This window comes from Rhamphochromis longiceps, linkage group LG17 (assembly GCF_057381845.1).
Source record: "Rhamphochromis longiceps isolate RC_006_pf linkage group LG17, R_longiceps_female_GT1.1, whole genome shotgun sequence".
NCBI lineage: Eukaryota > Metazoa > Chordata > Actinopteri > Cichliformes > Cichlidae > Rhamphochromis > Rhamphochromis longiceps.
In genome coordinates, this window is record NC_140573.1 from 28,633,775 (window position 1) to 28,649,386 (window position 15,612).

General features: G+C 43.7%; 1 protein-coding gene and 1 pseudogene across 1 annotated transcript; one reads left to right on the plus strand and one right to left on the minus strand.

Moving 5' to 3' along the window:
• Nucleotides 1–639: 639 nt before the first annotated feature.
• LOC146649866 (serine/threonine-protein kinase pim-2-like) lies at nt 640–3,944 on the minus strand. The gene is made up of 9 exons (XM_085387634.1): nt 3,311–3,944; nt 2,682–2,918; nt 2,431–2,556; nt 2,213–2,307; nt 2,027–2,074; nt 1,724–1,942; nt 1,454–1,634; nt 1,197–1,367; nt 640–1,107 (listed from the first exon to the last, which is right to left on the minus strand). The coding sequence occupies exons 1-9, from the start codon at nt 3,369–3,371 to the stop codon at nt 1,016–1,018; spliced, it is 1,230 nt and encodes a 409-aa protein (XP_085243760.1). The 5' UTR covers nt 3,372–3,944; the 3' UTR covers nt 640–1,015.
• Nucleotides 3,945–6,128: 2,184 nt separating this feature from the next.
• On the plus strand, nt 6,129–13,036 carry LOC146649867 (uncharacterized; annotated as a pseudogene).
• The last annotated feature ends 2,576 nt before the right edge of the window (nt 13,037–15,612 follow it).

The following is a 15,612-nucleotide window of genomic DNA, read 5'->3' on the forward strand; positions in this document are numbered from 1 at the left end:
TATTCGTACCCTTTTTTCATCATCTAGTTTCCTGTACCAGATCTTCTACTGATCCACTGAGGCAGACATGTAAAAAAACAGGAACTAAAGCATATTTCTGTATATAAACACGACTTTAAATCTTTATCAACAGCTACTTTAGAGGAAATTCTTCAATAAACTGCAACCAAAGGCTCAACTCAGAGGACAAAACCCAACCTGTTATAAATAGTGTGACAGCAAACTTTCTCTTGTGTAAAGTTACAAATAGGAGTAATTATCCACAGGAGCTTTTATACATAATGAAGTTATAATTCGTCCTGTAGAAATTGTACATTTAAGCTATATAGTTCCCTCTGTGATAACTCTGCTATGAATGCCTCTTATTAACTTTTATGCTTTTACAACCCACTATGAGCAAACACTCAGCAACAGTGGGAAGGAAAAACTCCCTTCTTGAAGGAAAAAACCTCTGGTAGAACCAGGAAATCTGTCTAAACTAGTTGGGGGTTAGAGCAACAGATGCAAGTCTTCAGATCATTTGCAGTGTGACTGTCTTTGTGCACACTTTAACCTGATTCAGTTTTCTTATTTGTCAAAATGCACCATGGGTAAAAAAAACAAAACAAAATAGTAATGAAGGAGAATCTTCAGCAAAGATGAATTAAACAAGTTTTATTTTGATCAAATTTTACTTTAAGTAAAACACATCTTTATTTGATGACTTTAATGTCATCAAATAAAGACAGTTTTGATGGAGCTCCTGACCCAGCCCAAGCTCTCTATGAAGACGAGGAAAAACTCCCCAGGGGGCCAGATCGATGGGAAGAAACCTCGGGAAAGCCCATTCAAAGAGAGATCCCCTTTCCTGGGATGGCTGGGGGGGTTACAGGAACTCCGAAAAAGCTAAATTTTTATTTATTTATTTTTTAAGATTGACCCACTCTATCTATTCCTGTCCAACAGAAAAAAGAAAGGAAGTTACTACAATGTATCACACTTACATGATAAGGTGTGAATTGTGTGTTTGTGTGTGTTATCTTAGCCAGGGGTGAAGCTGGAGCTCCTCCAGTGTTGGGCGCTTCTCCGGGACTATAGCTAAACATGCGTCCAAGAAATTCCGGCATTCTTGAAAGAAAGAAAAGATCAAAAAGATGAAGATGATAGTTCTAGTGATCCAAGGCATCAGTGAATGTGGAAGTGTGAAGTTTTCTTACCTGTGGACAGACGCTTTTTGATGCTCAGTTGCTTTGTGAGGAACCTCGCGGTACTAAAGTATCGTGCATGAAGCGCTTCATACAACACCACTCCCATTTGCCACACCGTGGTGGGTCCACACCTGTAGCAGCTCCTAATGTACCACTCGGGAGGGATGTGAAGAGGAGTGCCTAACAAACAGACACAATTGCAATTTCTTCTAAAACAAAAGACACAAATTGTTACATCTGTGAAAAGCAGGAGCAGAATATGTTACCATAGAAGATGCGATACAGAGATCGCTGTTTAACAAAGCAGCTCAGTCCAAAGTCAATGATGCGAACTCGAGGCACATCTGAGCCGGTCTCAATCAGAATGTTTTGTCCCTTGATGTCCCGATGAAAGATGTGTTTCTCCTCAAGTTCCTTTACAGCATCAACTAGTTGCTTCAGAATGACCTGGAAAAGATGAAAAACACAATAATGAGTTAATGCTTTTCTGCCTTGATTGAATGCTGTACAGTCTAAGGCTCTCCCAGTCAACCTACCTTGGCCTTGTCCTCTGGTAAAGCTCTTCCATTTTCTGCTTTGTATTTTTGCAGGTCCACAGCAGGGACAGGTCTCTCCAGCACCAGGATCAGCTCTTTGCCAAAGTCGAACCACTCCAGCAAGGACACAGGTGCTGATATTCCCACTGACCCTTCTGCTTCACCTGCAAGTTTAAGCATAATGGCCACTTCCACCGAGAGCATCTTCCCATTTTCATCCTGAAATATTACAACAAAGTGGATGATGAGGAACGCCGCATTCAATCCAGTAATGTAAAACTAATTCAAGTGTTGGACGCTTACCGCCACTTTGCAGTAGACTTTATTTTTGGGAATGTGTTTGATGGCAACCTAGAAGACACAGAGCATTGGTGAGCATTTCCTCAGTATGACATAATGAAAGGTGGAAACACAGCAGACGTCTCAGTTTACGATATTATCCATTATCTGCGTTACTGCCTGTCTTACTACCATCATCTGAACACTTACTGGAAAACGATCTTCTATCCGGTAGCCAGAAAACACTGCTCCGCAGCCTCCTTCTCCGAGCTGGTGCTCCTCCACATATCTGGCTTGGAATTCACCTGAACAGACAAAACAGCAAATCTTGTTTTATTACAGCTGTGACACAAATTACTCTCCTCTGTAGCCTAAATGTTCCTTCTGCCCTTCCCCTGAATATAAAACCCAAGCTGCTTGCTACTTACGTTTTTGGTCTGCCACTGATTTTTTGCCCTGGTCCACATTCCTTTTTTTTTTCTTGGGTGACTCTCTGTTGTCTCCCGTGGCCTTTCTTTTGCCATTTTTTGTGCACTCCTGTTTGTTGTTCAAGTCTGGAGATGTGGAAAACACCAAAAGCACATCAGCTCACTGGATGATAGACACAAACACTAAACACCAATATCTTAAACCTAGCAACCACACTTAATCTACCCCCTTATTCAACTAATTAGCCTACCTTTACCAGAGTCCAACGAGGAGGATGCTTGCTCCTTGTCACCGCTCGTATGGTCGAGAAGTTTAGCCTTCTTTGCTTTCTTTGTTGTGCCCTCTTCATCTTGCACAACCTTGCGCTTCACTCCTTTGACCACATCTGAGCTGGTGGAAGGACCAGCCTGCTCAGCGACCCTCCTCCTTTTTATTGGGGTCTTCTTTTCAGGACTGGCCTTTCTTTTAGCAGTCCTGCTCTTACAATCTATAAACGACGACAACAACACAGTGGTGAAAAAGAGTCCCCGACATCAGGACTGGAAGCAGTTTGATGGCAAAGAATTTGAAATTGCTTTTGCTTAAATGATCACAAGTTTATTCTTGGGATTAAAAAAACTGACCAGTGCGAATTGATACTAGGTTTACTAAGTCTTAGATCTTGATGACACTTGTTGGTCTGTTTTTACTGTTGAGTCCAAGAATAAACTTATTACATTATTTTACCAAAAGACCGGTAACCTTCCTTTGATTAGACATCTTGTATTAAAGCTATTTTCAATCAAACATATGATTCAATTGCTTCAAAAATGATTCACACAGTGTCAACATTTCTAGGATTTGGATTTTACCAGGTTCTTATTTTATTATTTTACTTACCTTGATCTCCTGAATCTTTCTTATCGGCCGGAGTGGTAATTTTTCTTGTTTCCTTTTTCATTGTAATTTCGGAGACCCTTTAAAATCGAAAATGTAAACCGTAATGAGTTAATATTGAGTTAATACTTCTTCAAATGTGCACCTTTCAAATGCTTGACTTTTCTAACTGAATTCTGTAAGTGAGCTTTATAAGTAAACTCTGGAAACTACGGCAACACAACATAGAATCTTGCCTTTCAGTGACTTCACTGACTGCCAGTAGTTCAAAGTAGTTTACAGAAAAACACTCTGGCAGACAAAGCCATAATATTTCATATAATTCAATCATTTCATATCAATTAAACAGTTTCTTTCATTATCTTTCATCATTTGTATAAAGACCTCATCTATGGATGACAGTATGAAGATTTGTGGTTGACCACACACTAATAAACACAGTGTCAGCTACATTGTCATCTGATTTAAAGTATTTATTATGTACATTTAACTGTCATGGTACTGAGTCTGTGACCCAGTGTTTTGTGTTTGTTCATTTATATTCATTGATTATTCTTATGTATGTTTTTGGTTCTCTTTATTGTTTTCTTCTTGTGTTATATTCTTAGGCTTTAGGTTTCTGTTACTTTGCCTTGCCCCTGTGTCCCACGTGGCCCATTGTTTTCCTCTGTTTGCTGTTGGGTTGTCTGTGTATCATCCATGACAATTAAATTAAATAGCAAATGCAACTACAATTTCAATGAGATTCATTCCTGGCATTCTACTGCGGTGGCTGAAAGTAGACACCAAGCATTATCACTGTAACTGATGTAAATATTGGACTTGGAGGGGATTCATCTGATAGACTGATGCAAACATTACTGTAGCGACTTCCACAGTCGCTAGAGGCCAGGGATGGAGCCTGCCTATTTGCCTGACACGCTGTCAACTTTACGCAATAATGCAAGAGGTGGAATTGTTTGCTTGTTTATTAAAGTGCTTTGAGAGTTTACAGAGTAATGTCATCAGCTCCTGATTCAGACTCTTAAAACATCACAGGCTCTAATGTAACAAAGCGAAACATGTTGTGCAGCGCAGCGGTCAACAAAAACTACGGCTACCCAGCCCTCCTCTCTGTCAAAAATACGGAGTGGAAACTACAGATATTTGTTTAAAAATGTAGGGAGTAAAAATTAAGTACAGCAAGGAAGTTTTTTTTTACTTTTTTACTTCCTACCTGTGGAGCCAATTAAGCTAAATTTAAGAAGCGCATGTCTGTGTATACTTAAAAGCTCTTATGGTTATTTTCACTTTGTAGACAAATTAAAGCACAGAAAAGAAAAACACGATACATTAGAGCATGACATAATTTGACCTGAGGTGGCGCTGCACCGTGAGAGAGCCTGAACGTCAACCGGAAGAAGACGAGAATAAACTCCTTATAAACAACATGGCGTCTCCCTGTGAGGTTTTTTGTTTTGTTTTGTTTTTTAAATGAACTTTATTTAGAACAATAACAATGACAATCTCAAAGAGACAAGCGACATATTAAATCAATCAGAACAGAATCACATCTCCTGTACACCACAATGAAATCGACAATAACTGAAAGTAAACATACATACACACACACACACACACACACACACACACACATACATATATATACATATATATACATATATATGCATATACACATGCATACATACACATCCATATTCACACATCTACATAATAATAATATAAAAAGATGAATAACCAATACAAAAATAAATAACAATAAAAAAAAGAATGAAAAACAAGGAACAGAAATAAAGAAGACAAGGGGGATCATAAAATCTCTAAAAGTGAGGTTCCATAAACAAGACACATAACTTAAATAAGGGGCTAAGAAAAATCAAACTCTTCTAAAAATCTATGCAATTTGATTGCTTGGGGCTTATTTATTAGCTTAAGAGATTTATGGAACAGGGAGAATTTTGTCCTACCTGGATATAAGGTGTTAACCAAATACCTCCTCAAAAATGGATTATTGCATTTTCCATTTACCAAGTCAAGACCATCTAGTTTAACTTTATGTAAATTTGTAGTCTGTATATTTGAAAAATTGTTCTTTATTGTATTTACAAGGACTGTTGGGATATTCTGTGAAACCTTTTTATAGAGCTCGAACGAGCAACTCATGTCATATTTCTCATTAAGCCTGTTTAATTCAAGTATATCTCCATTTTCATCCATTATATGTGTCACAGACCAAATTTGTTTTGTCATCCATTCGTCCACAAACATAGATTTCCCCCGATTCAATATCACCCTATTATTCCACAATGGAACATTGTGGGGACTAAAGTTATGTTTAAACATTAATTTACAATTTAACAAAACTTGTTGATGAAATTTGGAAAGTTTTATGGGTAGTTTAGAAATGTCAAAATCACATACTAAAAGGATCCCCCCAACTTTGTTGAAAATAAGAGATGGCATCAAGAACCACATCTCATTATCATTTTTCAAGAAAGATCGTAGCCAATTAATCTTTAAAATGCCATTCATTATTTCAAAATCGATTGCTTTTAAACCCCCCTCTTCATAATCTTTTATCAAGTCCCTGTTACTAATATAATGATGTTTATTTTTCCATATGAAATTAAAATTCGCCTTATTTATGTCTTTTATAATTCTTGGTGGGATGGCTAGGGAATAAGCTGGATAGATTAATCTGGACAAAGATTCAACCTTGGTCAACATTATCCTGCCGAACAACGTTAAATCTCTCTGTAGTCAATGGTTTAGAGGGTTTTTTTGCATTTGTCAATTGTATTCTGAATATTCTTTTCGTCTCCCTGTGAGGTGTCATGCCGAGCAGATGTCAGAGTTGAGTTCAAGCAAAGTTGACTCTTTCGGTGATTACAGTTTGTCCGGGCGGGCTGTGCGTCTTATTTCATCCGCAGACACGTCGTTGGATGAGGAACAGCTCATGTTGGCATCAGTGGCAGTCAGGATGGCAGCATCTTCCAGAGGGAAGGTCAGGTCGCTGGTCTCTCTGAGCAGGACGCTGTCCACCAACAAGCCTGGTTCCACGGCTGGAGATTACCCTTCTCCGGCTGAAGTTCCCGCTTCTCCCCCGAACAGCGAGCCAGCCACGGCGCCTCAGCGGAGACCCAAAAAAGACCCCAGCGGCTGCTCCGTGCTCCTCTTCCCCGGTCAGGGCAGCCAGTTTGTGGGCATGGGCAGAGGACTTTTAAAATACCCCAACGTTAAAGAAATGTTCACCGTAGCCCAGAAGATCCTGGGTTACGACCTGCTGTCTCTGTGTCTGGAGGGCCCCGAGGACGAGCTGCAGAAAACGGTTCACTGTCAGCCGGCGGTGTTTGTCACCTCCCTGGCTGCTGTGGAGAGACTCAACCAAGAAAACCCCAAAGTAAGTGCCAGATAAATGTCTGGAAAAAGGACAATAACTGCAGGTCCTGCCTTCTTAAATGTGGCCATTTTATCTTTTTTTTTTTTTTTTAAATACTGCTACAGTAATATTAATTTATATTTAAAATGTGCGCACATTATGTATGAAGGTGTGGATGAATGATGCTTGTTGTAAGAAAGCATTTTGAGTGCCCAGTAGAAGAGCATCTTTCAAATGCAAAGTTTCTCATTTCAACTTTAATTACTGCACCTGATTAAGGCGGTAGAGTAAATAAGGCTTCCAACAGTGGTTATTTCTTATTATCACATCTTGTTTTTATTGTTTTTATCAGTAGATTGTTGTTTCACTCCCACCAAAAACATCACCGTAAATAATCTTCTGATTCTGAATGACCATTTAAAAAAATAAACAAATTGTTCTGAGTTAATTTCAGTTACGGATGTATCAGTGACGTAAATGATATATCGGTCATAATCGGGAGGCTGTTACATTTTTATTTTTTTATTTTTTTTTTGACTTGTTTCCTGCTGTACACAGGCCATTGAGATGTGTGTCGCTGCTGCAGGTTTCAGTGTCGGAGAATTTGCTGCTCTTGTCTTTTCTGGGGCGATGAACTTTGCAGAAGGTAGAAAGATTTCTTTTTTGGGTTTTTTTGTGCACTTGTAAAAGGTGTTTTAATCACAACTTTGGTTAATATTCTGTATTTACTCCTTATGCATCTTCTAGCTTTGTATGCAGTGAAGGTGCGAGCGGAGACTATGCAGAAGGCCTCAGAACTGGTTCCCAGTGGGATGCTGTCAGTCACTGGTAGACCTCAGGCTCAGTATAATTATGCCTGTCTGCAGTAGGGCTGCCACGATTAGTCGACTAGTCACGATTACGTCGACTATCAAAATCGTCGACGACTGATTTAATAGTCGAGGCGGCGTTTGAAGCTTTGTAAGATCACAAAAGACGCAGGAATAAGTAGTAGGATTTAAGAGTGTAATAACGGACTGAAACAGAAGATGGCAGCACTGCATATACAAGGATGCCAGCCGTTAAACCCCGAAGAAGAAGAAGAAGAAGAAGAAGCAGAAGAAGCGGTGTCCCAGAATTCATAGCGCGGCCTAGCTCAGTTTCCAACAATGGCGGCAGCTAGTTAGTTTTAATATTACTCTTATTATTCTTTCTGGGTCACAAAATAAACGTTTAACATATTTTCAGGCGAGAATGTAGCTGTGTAAACCTCAAATATCTGCTCAGTTTATCAAGACACCACATATTTTCAAAAGCGCTCCGATGTTTTCGGAGACGTCTGTTACCCACTAGCTCGATAGCTAGCCGGGGCAAGGCTCACTAGAGCCGTGAGAACACCGGACTCCCGGCAGATCGTTTTCAAACACACCGCTGTCTTTCGCTGCTCAGGTTAAACATGATATATAAGTCACTTAGATAACTTAAAAATGTTATTGTTTGGCTTATTTTAGTATTTTATTTGTTCCTGAGTAAATCTGTTTTGCTGAGATTAAAGTTATAGTTTTTACACAGCTGAATAAACGTCAAGCAGACAGCTGATTATCAGAAGTGTGAGATGCTCGAGAATATTCTCCGGTGTCCTGTTATATTTTAGATAGCAAGGAGTTTATTAAACTTCCCCGAAACAATCTGCAAATTTCATTAAAATTTAATAAACTATCATCTTGTCTTTATTTTTAGTTAGCACATACCTTAAACACTTAAAGCTGTAAGCTAATGATAGTTATATAAGAGCAGATGCTGCTGGTGCAATAAGCTGAACGTTTTACATCCAATGGATGATGAATCAGAATCAGAATCAGAATACTTTATTGATCCCTGGGGGAAATTATTTTTTGTTACAGTGCTCCATTTTAAACCAACATTAAGACAAGACAGACAATACGCTAACTAAGAATAGTACAATATATACATATATATACATACATACATACATAAGTCACTTATAAATAAATAGTTGGAAAAGAAACATGTGTAGTTGTAGCAGCAAACAGTGTGTTAAGTGGATGCGTTGTACAGGGAGATGGCCACAGGCAGGAATGATTTCCTGTGTCGTTCAGTGGTGCTTTTCGGTAATCTCAGTCTCTCACTGAACGAGCTCCTGTGACTGACCAACATGTCATGGAGTGGGTGGGAGGTGTTATCCAACATTGTCTTTATCTTGGACAGCATCCGCCTCTCCGACACCACCTTGAGGGAGTCCAGCTCCATCCCCACAACATTGCTGGCCTTACGGATCAGTTTATTAAGTCTGTTGGCATCTGCGACCCTCAGCCTGCTCCCCCAGCATGCAACAGCATAGAGGATCGCACTGGCCACAACAGACTCATAGAAAATCCTCAGCATTTTCTGGCAGATGTTGAAGGACCTCAGTCGCCTCAAAAAATAGAGACGACTCTGGCCCTTCCTGTAAAGTGCTGTGGTGTTTTTAGCCCAGTCCAGTTTATTGTCAATGTGTACTCCAAGGTATTTATAGTCCTCCACAATGTCAACACTGACCCCCTGGATTGAAACAGGGGTCAAGTGTTTCCTGGTCTTCCTGAAGTCCACGATCAGTTCCTTGGTCTTTGCCACGTTGAGCTGCAGATGATTCTGCTCACACCACGTGACAAAGGAGTCGACCACAGCCCGGTACTCTGTCTCATCATCCCTGCTGATGCATCCAACCACCGCAGAGTCATCAGAAAACTTCTGAAGATGGCAGGTCTCTGTGCAGTGGCTGAAGTCTGTGGTGTAGAGGGTGAAGAGGAAGGGGGAGAGGACAGTCCCCTGTGGTGCCCCTGTGTTGCTAATCACCTTGTCAGACACACACTGTGGGAGACGTACATATTGTGGTCTTCCTGTCAGGTAATCAACAATCCAGGACACCAGAGAAGCATCCACCTGCATCGCTGCTAACTTATCACCCAGGAGGGTCGGCCTGATGGTGTTGAAAGCACTGGAAAAGTCAAAAAACATGACCCTCACAGTGCTCGCCGGCTGGTCCAGATGGGTGTAGACACGATTGAGCAGGTAGATGATGGCGTCCTCTGTTCCGAGACGAGGCTGATAAGCGAACTGAAGGGGATCCAGATGTGGTCTTACTATGGGTCGCAGCTGGTCCAGGATGAGCCTTTCCAGGGTCTTCATGATGTGGGAGGTCAGTGCCACGGGCCTGTAATCCTGGGGGCCACTGGGACGAGGCGTCTTTGGTACAGGGACGAGGCATGATGTCTTCCACATCACCGGGACCCTCTGCAAACTCAGACTCAGCATAAACAGTTTATGAAAGACTCCACACAGCTGGGGGGCACAGGTCTTGAGGACAAGGGGACTCACTCCGTCTGGTCCAGCAGACTTGCCTGAGTGAAGTCTCCTCATTTGCATCTCAACCTGGTATTGAGTGAAGGTGATGGGTGGGGGAGGGGTGTCAGGAATCTCACAGGAGGCAACATGTGAAGAGAGAGGCTGGCACAGTGGTGTGGTTCTGGATTCCAGGCTGACTGCAGGTGAGGTTGTGGGGGTGGGAGCAGACACTGTGGTGTCGATTCTATTGAAAAACAGATTCAACTCGTCGGCTCTATTCTCACCTCCCTCAGCTCCCCTGCTGTTGGTTGGCCTGAATCCAGTGATGGTCTTCATGCCCCTCCACACCTCTCTCATGCTGTTCTGCTGGAGTTTCCACTCCAGCTTCCTCCTGTAATTGTCCTTAGCCTCTCTGATCTTGTCCTTTAGTAACACCTGGATCTTCCTCACCTCCTCTTTGTTGCCCCCTCTGAAAGCCCTCTTCTTGTTGTTGAGGAGGGCTTTGATGTCCTTAGTCACCCACGGCTTGTCATTTGGGTAACAATGAACAGTCTGAGCTGGAACAATGGAGTCGGTGCAGAAAGTTATGTAGCCTGTGATACACTCAGTAAGCCCATTGATGTCCTCGGCGTGAGGCTCACAGAGTGTTTCCCAGTCGGTCACCTCGAAACAGCCCTGTAGTTCCGCTATTGCCTCCTCTGACCACCTCCTAACAGTCCTGGTGGTCACAGGTTCCCTCCTCACAATTGGCACATAGCGGGGGGTGAGGTGAATCAGGTTATGAGCTGACCTACCAAGTGGGGGGAGGGAGGAGGAGCTGTATGCATCCTTGACGTTAGCATACAGTAAGTCTAAAGTTTTCTCTCCCCTGGTGGGACAGTCCACATATTGTTTGAATGTTGGTAGTGTATTGTCCAGTGATACATGGTTGAAGTCACCCGAGATCACAATAAAGGCACTCGGGTGCTGAGTCTGTAGCCGAGCTATGGCAGAGTGGATAGTCTGATTAGTCGACTAATCGCAAAAATAATCGGTGACTAGTCGACTATCAAAATAATCGTTTGTGGCAGCCCTAGTCTGCAGGCAAAAGAGCACTGCAAGAGTCTGGGGATGGAGAATCCTGTGTGCTCTGTGGCCAACTAGCTTTTTCCAGATGGCAGGGTTATTGCAGGGCACCAGCAGGTAATGCATTCATATATTCTTGCTGCTTTAATATACCGTGAATCTATTGTGTTCTCTTTTCTGTCTTCTCTCAACCATCAAAAAAGTTGTTAGAGCTGCTCTTGTCATTTCTGCTGTCTTCTTTGACTTCTCAGGCTCTGGATTTCCTCCAGGAAAACTCTCGGCGCCTAAAGTTCATGCGGACCAAAACTCTCCCAGTCAGTGGTGCGTTCCATACTGAGCTGATGGCATCGGCTACTGAACCTCTCAGAGAGGTGCTCCGGCAGGTGGAGGTCAGTCAGCCACTTTATCCAAAAGGGATTAACATATTTTCCGAAACATGTATTCAATTACTCTGTAAAGCTACACCAGTCCTCATTTTTAAAAGATAACCCATCCTATTCAGTCTGACTCGGAAAGTTAAATGGAAAGTATACCCAAGATTTTACATCTGGTATTCAGCCATTCAAACTGCCCTCCGTCTTCAGAGTGAGGGAAAGTCTTCCCTTCACCATGAACTCAAACTGAAGAGACGGATCCAGCGGGAAAACAGTCAGCGGGAACGCAGCCGGAGCGCCCGCAGCAGCTGCAGCAGCAGGGGCAGCCAATCTGATGACTCGACTATCCATGAGACAGAGAAGACAGAAAAAGAGAAAGACAAACAGGACTTAGAGATTGAAAACATTATCAAGGTAAGTGAGGGCTATAAGAATCTTTTTTTGTAATATTTATTTAATTACATCATGCACCAAACTATCCATGGTAGTGATTATTTAACTAAGTCATAGTGGCACTGGGCAGCTGCCAGTGCAGTTCATTTTGTCCATTTAAAAAGTACCATGTACACTCACTGGCCACATTTTTGTTAGATACACCTGTTGAGCTGCTCATTAGGTCAAATACCTAATCAGCCTATCACATGGCAGCAGCTCAGTGCATTTAGGCATGTATACATTAATAAGATGACCTGCTGAAGGTCAAATGGGATTTAAATGACTTTGAACATGCATTGTTGTTTGTGTCGGACAGGCTTGTCTGAGTATTTCAGAAACTGTACAACCATCTAACCGGTTTATAGAAAATGGTCTGAAATAGAGGAAATCTCCTGTGAGCAGCACTTCTCTGGGAAAAAAATCACTTGTTGGTGCCAAAGATCAAAAGCGGAATGAGCAGATTACTTACAGCTGTAAGGAAAGCAACATGAACTCAAATACCCACTTACTTCAACCAAGTTATCAAGAAGAGCACCGCTGAAAGCACAATACGTTGAACCTCGAAGCTGATGGCCTAGTGTCACCTGCTGGATAGAGGTGAAAACACAAACCAAACAATGGCTCTTTCATCTGTTTCACAGCATGCTCGGGAACTGGAAACTCGCCGAAGGGAGGCAGAGGAGAGAGAGCGGAGGAAGCAGAGGGAGGTGCAGATGGAACTGGAAAGACAGCTGAAAGAGGCTGAGATGGTAAAAAAAAAAAGTTTTCCACTTGACACCAATTATGTACAGAGTCTTTTCTCCTTGACTTTGATCTTTGAGAACTGCAGCAAAATGTTGACTGTCATTATAAAATTCACACCTAGTCTTTAATGATTTGGAAAAATGGTTATGACAGTCCAGGAAAAGGTGATTCAGGAATAGGTCAGTTTATACCGCTCTGTTGGTGCATCTGTTTATGTAGCTGTGTGTGTGTGCATAGATAAAAGACAGCATGCAGGCTGAGATGCAGGTGAAGGAAAAGGAGGCTGAACAACAGAAGAAGAGGATCAGGGAGCTGGAGCTGACACAGCAGCAGCTGGAAGTTGCCCTTAATATGGAGATCCAGGCTCGGCTGGAGGAGGAGAGGGCCAGACTGGAGCTTGAGCGGTAACAATGGATTTCTAACTCTTATTATGGCCCTTTATTATTTTATTTGTGATGGAGATCTGAGATATCCATGAGAAGTATTAACTGTCATGCGGCGGCTGTGTGAAGGCAAGAGAGGACCCAATTGCACGGCTCTAGACACACGGGAATGAACTCAAAGGCAGGTCTTTATTAACAGGAACATAAGAAGTCATACAAAACTATACTGGGAGAAACTAAAGCTGAGGCGCTGGGAAGACACGGGAAATGCACACAACCTAGAAGGATGACGCAACACAGAACAAAGGGACACTCTGACATAAATACACAGAAGGTAATGAGGGAAGTGGGAACACACGGGGAACACAGCTGAAGACAATTACTCATGACCGAGCAGGGAGGACACGAAACTGAAAATACTGACACCAAGATGTGGACCTTAAACACAACACAGTACACAGAGATGAGCACAGAGAGAGAGGCAGAGAACAAGGATGAATACGAGGGGATGAGGAGAACACAGAACACAACGGACGGGAACACGGTACCAGAACAAACACCACAATAAAAGCATGGACACAGGGGGAATCCAACTACCAAACCAAACAATCCAATGGACATAAGGAACAAAATACAAAACCACAGGAAAACTGAGAACACTGGGTCAAAATGACCCAGGACCATGACAATACCCCCCCTCAAGGGCTGACTCCAGACAGCCCTTGCGGACGGCAACGGCGGCAGAACAGATCCGGAGGCCGGCCGTGTGGAAGGCGGCGGCTACAGAGCGGGACCGGAGGCCGGGCCCCTCGAACCCTCCAGCGGAGACGAGGAAGGGCTGGCTGGGCTCTCCAGAACCCCCAGCGGACAAGGCAGGTGGCAGCGTGGAAGCCGCGGAGTGCTGGATGGGCTCATCCGAGCTTCCAGCCGGAGCTGATGTAGCGCCAGAGGGTATCGGGACCCCTGGCTGAATGTTAAGCTGACCAGAAGACCAAACTGCTACAGGGGACCAAACTGATGGCTGTAGTAATGGTTGTGGTGACAGTGGAGTGGGCGGTGGAGTGGATGACTGAGTTAACGGTGACTGTGCTAATGGTTCAGCTAAGGAGTGCATTAATGACAGGACTACAGGTTGAATGACTGACTGAGCAGCAGCCTGAATGGCTGAGTGTCGTGATGGTTGTGGTGGAAGAGAAGCGGGTGATGGTGTGGATGATGGAGCTACGGGCGACTGAGTGGCAGACTGAACTGATGACTGAAGTGATGGTAGAGGTGAAAATTGAGCTTGTGGTGGGGTAGCTGACTGAGGTGCGGGGGACACAGGAGACAGAGCCAGCGGGGACACAGGAGGCAGAGCTACAGATTGAACTGAGGGAGACTGGGTAGCAAACTGAACTAGTGGTAGTAATGGCGGTTGGGGAGAAGGCTGGACTGTACACTGAGGAGAAGGCTGACTGACTGACTGAGGAGCATCCTGTGCAGCTGAGTGTAATGATGGTTGTGGGAGCGAATGTTGGACAGGTGGTGGTGTCGGGTCCCCTGAGCCTACAATGCGGATTAAAGGTGCAGGCACCTGCTGGACACCAGTCGCTCCCACCTGAGGAGCAGGTACAGGTGCAGAGATCGGCTGGGTCCTGGCGGGCCCCACCTCAGTGGTTGGCACAGATTTCGGCAGGGACTGGGCGGCTGCTGTCCCCACCCGAGGAGCTGATACGGGTGCAGGGACCAGCAGAGCCTCAGTCGACCCGGAAACCGGAACAGGGACCAGCTGGGCGCCAGCCCCCCTCACCTGGGGAACTGAGATAGGTGCAGGGGAGTGCTGGGCCGCAGCTATCCCTAGAACGCAAGGGGCCTGGGAGGCGGGCCTAGAAAGAACAGTCTGCAAGAGATCAATTCCCTGCCCTGAGTGAGCGGATGAGGAACAGCGCTCTGACTTCATAGCGTTAAGTGTGCTAAAGCTGTAGCTTACAGGCACTAATGCACCACCTTCAGTGTTTACAGACTCTAGAGAAATGTGATCAGCTGATGCACCAACAGTCTTAGAGCTTCTTTCTTCGGAGCTAACCATGCTTATACTGACAGAGGAGGGGTTAATAGCCGATGTAAACATAGGTCTGTGCACCGGAGAGGCAGATGAAACAAAGTCTTTTACCTCCGGATCGCTGGAAGCAGTAAACCTAGGGAAAACAGTGGTGGGTGTAGAGCCCCCTGACTCAAGAACATTCGAATCAGTAAATACGTCAGAATGGACTTTCCCCTGGGGTGATGGCTCAGAAGTAACGAGCTGGGGTCGAGCTATCACAGGAACATTTACAGTCTTGGATTTTACTGCTTTAACATCTAAGGAGGCAGGTTTTAAAGCCCCAGTGGTGAGCTTAACTGCAAAACAATCATTCTCAGCAGACACACAGGTAAAGGGCACAGAAGCAGGTGTCTCTAACTCAGGAAATGCTGACTTCAAGTTTTCAGACCTAGGAAACACTAGCGAAGGATAATCTTTCTCAAATATGAGTCCAAACGTAGGAGAAACGGTCTCTGAGTTGACCCTCCGGGCAGTACAACGGTTCATAAGAAGTTCGGGTTCGGATTCAACATTTACAG